Below are 10900 nucleotides of genomic sequence, written 5' to 3' on the forward strand. Positions count from 1 at the left end.
GGACTTTACAGGGAGGCAAAGGAATGACAGAAATCAGGGGTGCAGAAAACAGCACAGAGATTGATTTAACATGAGACTGCTGCAGTTACTGCAAGCTAGCAGGAGACTAGAGAAGAGAAAGCCCCCGAGAAGGGGATGCAGACCACAATTTAGGGAAGCCAAGCACAGGGGGCAATAAGGTGAGGAAGTTATGCAAAGACAGATACCACACACACAGGCCTCAGTGGAAACTGAAACAGAAATACACCTCCCAGGCAGATCCAAGGAACTAGTATTAGACATAAAATTGGAAATAAGGCTTATCCCTATTTAGTTCACAGCAGCCTGCCCTCCCCCCCCCCCCCCCCAGCAGGCTCCAATGTAACAGGACGAGTAAATGTAGCAGGTATAGCAGAAAAGTAGAGACATGTTTCAAAGACAGAAGATGCGATGGTACGAATAGGCCCACTATCAGTAGATCATTTCTTTTGTTATTAGAAGAATCAGTGCCTGCAAACTTAGTAAGATGGGACTTACTGGACTTACTGTATAAAGTATGAGCACAGTTGCTATGTGCTCCTGAAGGTATAACTTTAAAACTTCCCACAGGAAAAATGTTCCAGGAGTGATGTTTGTAGGACAGTAGAAAATAAACAAAATCCCTCAGGAGCTGAAAGATGTACTGAGATCTTTGTGGGCATGGAGCTTGCTGGAGGTGGGACAATTACTCAGTAACCCCAGTTAAATTGGAATCCAAGGGAAGGAAACCTCCCTCCATAAAGCAATACCTGTTGCCACAAGAGGCTAGAGGGAATACTGCTGATGACTGAAGAGTTTCTGAAGAAAGAAACTTTAACCCCTTGTGAATCTCCTTGTAATGCACCAATATTATCAGTAAAGAAGTCCAAACCTGACTCAGAGGGAAAGCTGGTTTTAAGATTTGTGCAGGACCTAAGGGCAATTAATAAATAGGAAGTAATACCCCACCCAGTAGTCTCTGATCCATTAACTGTAATAGCCTCGAAGTAACCAGCAGATGTGAAATATTTCTCTGTAATTGATTTATATGCAGCTTTCTTTAGTGCTCGAGTACATAAGGATTCTCAGTATATATTTGCCTTCACTTGAGAGGGGCAACAAATAACATGGACTGCGTTACCACAAGGATTTGCAGGATCAACTACAACATTTTCAAGATTTTAGTTACAGACATGCAGAGTATTCCATTACCAATTAACCCTGTGCAGACTCAGCATGCTGTTGATTTGCTAATTGCTAGTTCAAAAAGGGAAAATTGTGTAAAGGATAGAAAGGCTTTACTGGTTGCTTCAGCTGAAAGAGGCCACCAAGTTCCCCAAGCTAAATTACTGTTTTGTAAAGAAGTGGAATACACGGGATATGCATTATCTGAAAGAGGCAGAAAAACATCTTCAGAGTGAATAATATACATTCAGTATATGTTTAAACCTATAAAAAAAAGAAACAGATTAGAGCATTTTTAGGCGCTGCAGGATTTTGCAGACCCTGGTTATCAGTCCTTTACAAAATAGCTGCACCATTGGTGGCCTGTGCAAAACCAGACACCAAAGAAGCATTGTAACAGACTTCAGATTCTGACAAAGTATTTGTAACATTGAAGAAAGCTTTGATGACAGCACCCACATTTGGGATACCGAATTACCGTAAGCCATTCAATTTATTTGTGCATGAAAGGACACAAGTGGCCTATGGGGTCTTGGCTGGAATGCACCCAGTGGGTTACTGTTCAGCCCAGTTATTAAATGCATGCAGGGATGTGTTAGAGTAATAGCCTCAGCTGCACTGATTTTCAATACAATTATCAGAAGATTGTGTTAGGACAACCATTGGTTGTAAACACCTCACATGAGGTTAAACAAGGCCCAGTGCAAAGTCCTGCATTTGGGCTGGGGCAATCCCAAGCACAAACACAGGCTGGGTGGAGAATGGATTGAGAGCAGTCCTGAGGAGAAGGACCTTGGAGTGCTGAGGGGTGCTGTCAGGGCTGCTTAACTGCACTGCAATGTACACTTGCAGCCCAGAAATCCTGGGCTGCACCAGAAGCAGCATGGCCAGCAGGGTGAGGGAGGTGATTGTCCCCCTCTGCTCTGCTCTTGTGAGACTCCCCTGGAGCCCTGTGGCCAGCTCTGGGACACCCAGAACAAGGACATGGACCTGTTGGAGTGAGTCCAGAGGAGGCCCATGAAGATAATCAGAGGGCTGGAGCACCTCTGCTATGAAGACAGAGTGAGTGAGCTGGGGATGTTCAGCCTGGAGAAGAGAAGGCTCCAGGGAGACCTTACAGCAGCCTTCCTGTGCCTAAAGGGGCCTACAGAAAAGCTGAAAAGGGACTCTTTATCAGGGGGTGTGGTGATAGGACAACAGGGAATGGTATTAAACTAAAATAAGGTGGATTTAGATTGGATATAAGGAAAGTATTCTTCACTCAGAGGGCAGTGAGGTGCTGGCACAGGCTGCCCAGAGAAGCTGTGGATGCCCCATCCCTGGAGGTGCTCAAGGCCAGGCTGGATGGGGCTTTGGGCAACCTGCTCTAGTGGGAGGTGTCCCTGCCATGGCAAGGGTTTGGAATTAGATGGTCATTAAGGTCCCTTCCAAACCAAACCACTCTCTGATTCTAAGTCGAACTGAAGGTAACTGGATGTGCATCACAAGTGTTGAGTTTTCAGAGACTCCAGAAGTACCGACTGCTGTTGCCAACAGCAAAGAACGCCCCCTTGAGAAGATGAAACACCTTGCACCCAGCTACCTTGTTACAGTTACCAGATGAAGGGGAACTACATCATGGCTGTGTAGAGGTCACCCAAAAATCAAGAGAAGGTAAGCACAGCCCTTACAGATATACCCCTGCCAACTCCAGGCTTGACTCCTTTTGTAGCTGGATCATCTTATGATCTGGAAGGGAAGAGAGTAAAAAGGTATGACATCGTAACTAGGAACACAGTACTAAGAGCAGAGAGCCTCCCTCTCACAAACACAGAGCTCACACAGCTGAGCTGACAGCCCTGACAGAAGCCCGAGGGGAAGCGTGACAGAAGAAAGTTGTGGTGGTTTCACCTGGCCGGCAGCTCAGCACCACACAGCCATTCGCTCACCCTCCCTCCTCCCTCTCTGGGATGGGGGAGAGAAATGGGAAAGTGAAGCCTGTGAGCTGAGACAAAGACACTTTATTACGACAGGAAAATAATAATAATAATAATGGTAATAGTACTACTACTAATAATGTGTAGAAAACAAGTGATGCACAATGCAGTTGCTCACCACCCACTGACCGATGCCCAGCCTAACCCCGAGCAGTCCGGCCCACCCCAACTAGCCACCCCTATATATCGTTTAGCGTGATGTCAGATGGTATGGAATACCCCTTTAGCTAGTTTGGGTCACCTGTCCTGGGTCTGTCCCCTCCCAGCTCCTGCTGCACCCCCAGCCTGCCCGTTGGCAGGACAGAGCAAGAAACTGAGACGTCCTTGGCTTGGTATAAGCACTGCTCTGCAACTCAAGCACAGCTAGAGTTGAAGCTGGCTGTGTCTGTGAGAGAAAATAAAAAGGGTTTTTTTAGATATGTAAATGGAAAAAGGAGAACTAAAGAATACATAGGGCCGCTCCTTGATAGGGAAGGTCTCCTCACAGACGATGACATAGGCAAAGCAGAGACGCTTAACGCCTTCTTTGCCTCTGTCTTCAATGCCGATGATGGGCTTCGGGACCCAGGGTGCCCTGAGCTGGAGGGCCGGGACGGTGGGGATGACAAACTCCCAACAGACCCTGAACGTGTGCGGGATTTGCTACTCCACCTGGATCCCTACAAGTCCATGGGTCCGGATGGGATTCATCCCCGGGTGCTGAAAGAGCTGGCGGATGTCATCGCGGAACCTCTCTCAATTATTTTTCAACGATCCTGGGAGTTTGGAGAGGTCCCGGTAGACTGGAAGCTGGCAAATGTTGTGCCGATTTTCAAGAAGGGTCAGAAAGAAGACCCTAGCAATTACAGGCCTGTCAGTCTCACGTCAGTGCCTGGTAAAATCATGGAGAAGATGGTTCTCGGACTTATTGAGGCGCACCTGGGGGACAAAGCAGTCATTGGTCCCAGCCAGCATGGGTTTGTGAAGGGTAGGTCCTGCCTAACTAACCTGGTTTCCTTTTATGATAAGATCACCCGTATGGTGGACCAAGGGAAACCAGCTGATGTGATTTTTTTGGACTTCAGCAAGGCTTTTGACACGGTTTCCCATAGGATCCTACTGGACAAAATGTCCACCATACAGCTAAATAAAAACATCATACGATGGGTGAGCACTTGGCTAACGGGCAGGGCCCAAAGGGTTATGGTAAATGGGGCTGCGTCAGGCTGGCGGGCGGTCACCAGTGGGGTCCCTCAAGGCTCCATTTTAGGGCCGGTACTTTTCAATATTTTTATAAACGATCTGGATGTAGGAATAGAGGGTATTTTGAGCAAGTTTGCTGATGACACCAAACTTGGAGGAGTTGTGGACTCAAATGAGGGCGCAAAGGCCTTACAGAGGGATCTGGACAGGTTGGAGAGCTGGGCGATCACCAACCGCATGAAGTTCAATAAGAGCAAGTGCCGGGTCCTGCACCTGGGACGGGGAAACCCTGGCTGCATGTACAGACTGGGCGATGAGACGCTGGAGAGCAGCCTAGAAGAGAGGGATCTGGGGGTCGTGGTAGACAGCAAGTTGAATATGAGCCAGCAGTGTGCCCTGGCAGCCAGGAGGGCCAACCGTGTCCTGGGGTGCATCAAGCACGGCATCGCTAGTAGGTCAAGGGAGGTGATTGTCCCGCTCTACTCTGCGCTGGTGCAGCCTCACCTCGAGTACTGTGTGCAGTTCTGGGCACCACAGTATAAAAAGGACATGAAACTGTTGGAAAGTGTCCAGAGGAGGGCTACAAAGATGGTGAAAGGCCTTGAGGGGAAGACGTACGAGGAACGGCTGAGGTCACTGGGCCTGTTCAGCCTGGAGAAGAGGAGGCTGAGGGGAGACCTCATCACAGTCTACAACTTCCTCGGAAGGGGGTGTCGAGAGGCAGGAGACCTTTTCTCCATTAACACTAGTGACAGGACCCGCGGGAACGGGGTTAAGCTGAGGCAGGGGAAATTTAGGCTGGACGTCAGGAGGGGGTTCTTCACAGAGAGGGTGGTTGCACACTGGAACAGGCTCCCCAGGGAAGTGGTCACTGCACCGAGCCTGTCTGAATTTAAGAAGAGATTGGACTGTGAACTTAGGCACATGGTCTGAACTTTTGGGTAGACCTGTGCGGTGTCAAGAGTTGGACTTGATGATCCTTAAGGGTCCCTTCCAACTCAGGATATTCTATGATTCTATGATTCTATGAATTAAAACATCGGGGTGTTATCAGCACTTTTCTTATCCTAAGCCAAAACAGAGCATTCTACCAGCTACCAGGAAGAAAATTAACTCTGTCATAACTGAAACGAGGATAAAAGTGAACATCTACAGAGATCTGAAATACACTTCTGTTATCTGCCGTGCTATAGGACATTGCGGAAACAAAAGTGGCACCCAAACAGCGAACGTTGAACAGATTAAGATTTTGTTAGAAGCTACTAATCTCCCAGAAGAGATTAGTGGCAGCACAGGCTGAAGAAACAGCTGTCCCCACCTGGAAGGCAGATGTAAGCATGGTACAGTTCCTATTAAAAGAAGTAATGGCCGGGTTTGGAGCCCCAGAAGAGATTGATTCAGATCACAAGAGCCATTACAGAGGTCAGGTTTTAAAAAGGTGATATGAAACATTAGGCATCACCCAGCAATTGCATCACTCTGTTCACCCACAACAGTCAGGTAAAAATGAAAGAATGAAAGAATGAGTGCTTGAAAAACAGGACATCTAAATTTCGAGCAGAAACCAATCTGAAGTGGACAGATGCCCTATCTATTGCTTTAATGCATGTAAGGTGGAGGCCAAAGCAGATAGGATTAATGCCAGCTGAAGTATTATTTGGGATAAATTTGTAGATTCCAAATACTTAAGTGGCCGCACAGACTAGCTTCTTGGAAGAGGATAAGAGGTTAACTCCATACTTGTTGGAAATGCGTACTTACACAAAATCCTCCCAATGCCAAGCTCAGCTACAGCAACCAGTGTCTTTAGAAGGGAAAATGCACCCTTATGCACCAGGTAGTGATGTATAAATGAAAAGAAAAATCAGCTAAGCCCAAGGTGGGATGGGCCTATTTTGGTATTGTTCACTTCCTTTTCTGCTGTGCACATAAAAGGAAAAAACACTTGGATACATCATCCTCATGTAAAATTGTTTGGACTGAAGAAGTCAAAACTATTTCCATCCACTGAAAATTATACGAAAAAATGACAATCACATGGTCCAAGATAAGTAAAATATACTTGTCATTAATTGTAGTAAATACAAGCCTAATTATATTACTAGTGGTGCTATTTTTGATTCTTAATCATTGTTAAGGATGAAGACAGAGGGAAAGATGAATGCTACTTATTACTGGAACAGATAAAAACAAATATAACATTCCAGTTTGGTGTGAGCTGAGATGGACTGTAAGAACAAATACAGAATAATGACTGAATCGGATTAAGAAAAAAAAAAGCAACAAACTATTACTCTATAATCAAGAGCTGACAAAGTGTGTAAAATCCTGTTTGAAGATGGGAAATTCAATGCAAAATTGCTAACCGAGCACAAAGAAGTTTTTACAAAACACTCCTGTGTCGTGGTTTAACCCGGCTGGCAGCTAAACACCACACAGCCGTTCGCTCACCCTCCCCCCTCCCTCTCTGGGACGGGGGAGAGAAATGGAAAGTGAAGCCCGTGAGTTGAGATAAAGACAGTTTAATAAGACAGGAAAATAATAATAATAATAATAATAATACAATGATGATAATAGTACTACTAATAATAATATGTACAAACAAGTGATGCACAATGCAATTGCTCACCACCCGCTGACCGATGCCCAGCTTAGCCCCGAGCAGTCCGGCCCCCTCCCCCCGGCTAGCCACCCCTATATATTGTTTAGCATGACGTCAGATGGTATGGAATACCCCTTTGGCTAGTTCGGGTCACCTGTCCTGGGTCTGTCCCCTCCCAGCTCTTACTGCACCCCCAGCCTGCTTGTTGGCAGGACAGAGCAAAAGTCTGAGGTGTCCTTGGCTTGGTATAAGCACTGCTCTGCAACAATTAAAACATCGGGGTGTTACCAGCACTCTTCTCATCCTAAGCCAAAACACAGCATTCCACCAGCTACTAGGAAGAAAATTACTTCTTTTCTAACTGAAACCAGGACATCCTGCTATGATATCTTCATAAAATAGTCACCCAATGTCACTGAAATGTTACATTTAGTGACACACCTTGCTGTAATTTTATTGATCTAAATGTTCTTGCTGTTTCTATGGACTGTTTGCTTGCCCATGAAAACTCAGACTGCATTTTTGAGTGCAGTATGATACGCTGTGATATTGAAGAAGGTACAGGCAGGGGTGGCCAGAAGAGGAGATGGTGAGGAAGGTGCCTGCTGCTCTGCCCTGCCCTGCATCACCTGTCTGCGCTGTTCTCCTGGCAGCCAGGCACCGATCACTTTGCCTCTGCCCAGAGCTGTGAGCACTGGCCTGAACACTCTCACGGGATGCACCAGGAGCAGCAAACTGATTATGTGACAAAAACACCCCAAGTCCTGTTTTGGGAAAACTTCAGCGAAGAGCAACAACTCGGGGAGATGTAACAGAGGGGGGAGGCAACAGAAGGCCGCACCTGTCCCATGCCAGCAGCCCTGCTCTGCATGGAAGGGAGAGGAGATGGCCCAGGGGCCAGCACTGCTATGGGGGCACGACCAGACACGTCTGCACAGTGTTTTATTGCAAACTGCACAAAACGTACTGCAAGCTGCAGTGCGGGGGCTGTCTCCTCATTTCACTAATGGAGGAGGGGTCTCATGATCATCACCAAACTTTAGTAAAACTCTGTGTATCCACTGCTGGGTCCTGTTTCCTCCCTGGTGGGGAACGTCCCGAGTCACCTCTGTGACAGAGTCCTGAAGCTGTCACTGCTTGTCCTTGTATTAAGTTTTTTTTTCCTCCACTGACTATTATGAAAAGGTTATTAAGACTTTGTGTGTATTTCTCTCCCATCACCCCATAATAAAGCAGGATCTTTGGAGAAGGGTTTATATTTAGGACACAGTACCTGTACCAAAACCCAGCAGGTGTTAAGGCCTTTAGGCCCCTGTATAACCCAGTTAACAAGAAGGCTCTTCAGAAACCTGCAGTTAAAAGTCCTGTAACAGAACGGGATGATGAGGAAGCACCTAAAATAAAAACAGGAACCACCATACACACACAAATCTAGCTGAGGACTTAAGGGCAACTAAAAAATATATATTTAGAATTACAGGTAAAGAGTTTATTCCTTACTGCTAGTATTAAAGGCAAGCTTCTTCAAAAACCCCGCAGAAGGAGCTAGGCTACAGAGATTAAAGAGACTCAGCTACTGGGAGGTGGGGGACAGGTAGGAAAGGAACAAGTCAAAAAAACGTGGAAGTACAGATACCAAGGAGGTACTGTTTCAGTGCAATGTAGAAAGCCATCCAGAAAAGAATTTAGTCCACAGGTGAGAGGGGCATGATACACCCTTACTATTAAAAGAGCTGGTTTATGACAGAGTTAGACTACAATTTTTGAAAACATGAAACTGAAAAGTGCTGAAGTAACTACAGAAGAAAAGTCATACCACTAACGTGAAAAAGTGTTTAAGGTGCACCAGTGGATTTCAAATCTTAATGCAGAATAACATCAGCGATAACATGGTCTGAAATTAATAGTGGCCAACAGACGGCCTGTTTATTTTAGTAAAACCACACGGCCAACTTCCAGTCATGCAATCAGAGAAGAGATTAATTCAGATACGACAGTCCATGATTTTTATGTAGGTGCCAAAGGTAATTTGAGTAGTGAATCTATAAAACACAGCGCGCCCTTACAAGGCAGGTGACCCGTATCAATAATATGCGCCTCAAAAAATAAAATAATGTGCACGGCAGAGAGTAGACGGCCCGTGTTTGACAACAGCAGGGTGCGAGCTGGGGAGCTGCCTCCTACGCCGGGGTTGCACAAGGAGCAGCACGGACCTGGGCACGGCCAGGACGCGTGCCCTGCCTCGCAGTATCACAGCCTGCTCGCCGTGCGGCCGTCTGACCCCGGGGTGACCTGCTCCAGGGCCCCGAGCTCTGCCCCCCGGCACGTAAGGACACACTTGCATCACTGCAGGGGACATCACGGACCCAGCTCCGGCCAGGGGTGCCTTTTCACCGCAGGTTTAGGCGAAGAGGACCTAGTGACTAGACCAGCAGCGTGGCTTAAAAACGAAAAGTTACTTGCAAAGAGCGCAGGAAGAGAGGGAAGGGGGTGGGACACAAGGGAAGAGCGGGGTTTGAAGACACCAAGTACGAGGCTGCCAAGGAAGGCGGCTGGAGGGGACCCGGCTCCCTGGGGGCTATCGGGCCGCCCCCCGCCCCGTCCCCCCGACCCACCTTGAGCAGGATGGAGGGCGGCAGCTGGTTGATGTCGGGGGCGGCCGGCGGCTCCCGGCTGCCGTCGGCGGGGTGCTCCTGCGGCTCCGGGCAGCCCGCCGGGCCGCTCCGCTCCTGTTCCTGCTCCTTCTCCTTCTCCGGATCCCTCTCGCCCTCGGCCGGGGGCTGCGGGGCTGGCTGCCCCCCGGCCGCGCCGTCCGCGGGCAGGGCGCGGGGCTGCGGCTGGGGCTGGGGCTGGTGCTCTCCGGCCGGGCACTGGCAGGCGGCGGCCTCGCTCTCGCTCTCGGTCTCGGTGTCGGCGGCGGCGGCGTTGTTGCAGCGCGGCTGCTTGCAGGGCGGGCAGGCGGGCAGGCCGGCGGCCCCCTTGCGCTTGCACACCATGTCGGGGAGCGCCTGGGCGGGCGGCCCGGCCGGCCCCAGGAGGCCCCGCAGCGGCGAGGGCAGCAGGCCCGAGAGCAGCAGGCGCTGGCGGCGGCCCCGCGGCTGCCAGGCGGCGGGCGGCAGGCGGAGCAGCAGCAGGCGGCGGCGGCGGTGCCCGGCGGGCGGCGCGGGGTGGGCGGCGGGCGGGCTGGCGCCGTGCACCACGAAGCAGAGCATGCAGGGGCCCCGCAGGAAGCAGCTGCGGCTCCGCGCCGCCACCTTCCTCCCCCGACAGCAGCAGCAGCAGCGGCGGCGGCGGCGGCGGCGGCGGCGGTGGTGGTGGCAGCAGCGGCGGTGCTGGTGGTGCTGGTGCTGGTGGTGCTGGGCGGCGGTGGCGGCGCTGTCCCGGCTCCGGCTGGTGGCCCCCTTGGCGAGCAGGTGGCCCATATAGGAGGCGGCGGCGGAAAGGGCCCGCGGGGCTCACGGGCGGGGGGCAGCGGGCGCTGTCATGCTGCCGGCGGCAGGTGGCGGCGCCGTGGGGACGGCGGGGACGGTTCCGGGACGCGGAGCCGGCAGCGAGAAGGAGGGACGGGGAGGGAGGGACCGGGAGGCACCGGGAGGCTTCCGCTGCCGCTGCCGGGGCACGGGCGCCGGCGGCCGGCGGGGGCGCTGCGAGCACGGAGCCCGCCGGAAAGCTGGGGAGGAGCCGGGGGGCGGCGCCGAAAGCACGGGGTTTTGGGGCAAAACCGGCCGGAAGGGGGGCTGCGAGGGGCTGCGGTGCGCTGGGGCCGGCCCCCATGCGCCGAGGGTTTCGCTGTAGTAAGAGTGTTTGGGGTAAAAGTGGAGGAAGGGAGTGTTGTAGCTGAGGTAGGAAGTCGCTGAGAGCCATCAGGGTAAATCGCAGCGCGCTCTGTCAAAAATTTGGCGAGGTGCTTTCCTCCCTCAGATTGCAGTATTTGCCTATGAGCAAAGACAACGCTAAA

The 10900-nt window shown here is 50.6% G+C and overlaps 1 protein-coding gene across 1 annotated transcript in view; it reads right to left on the reverse strand.

Annotated features, from left to right (window-relative positions):
• FBXL17 (F-box and leucine rich repeat protein 17) overlaps positions 1 to 10505 on the reverse strand; it is a gene marked incomplete at its 3' end in the record, with an annotated part of 315190 nt that extends 304685 nt beyond the window's left edge. The window contains exon 1 of the mRNA XM_084304715.1: positions 9558 to 10505. Within this exon, the coding sequence (XP_084160841.1) occupies positions 9558 to 10364 (807 nt within the window). The 5' untranslated portion in view covers positions 10365 to 10505. The remainder of the gene's footprint in view (positions 1 to 9557) is intronic.
• Positions 10506 to 10900: the final 395 nt, after the last annotated feature.

This window comes from Netta rufina, assembly GCF_964035555.1.
Source record: "Netta rufina genome assembly, chromosome: Z".
In the NCBI taxonomy this organism is placed as follows: Eukaryota; Metazoa; Chordata; class Aves; order Anseriformes; family Anatidae; genus Netta; species Netta rufina.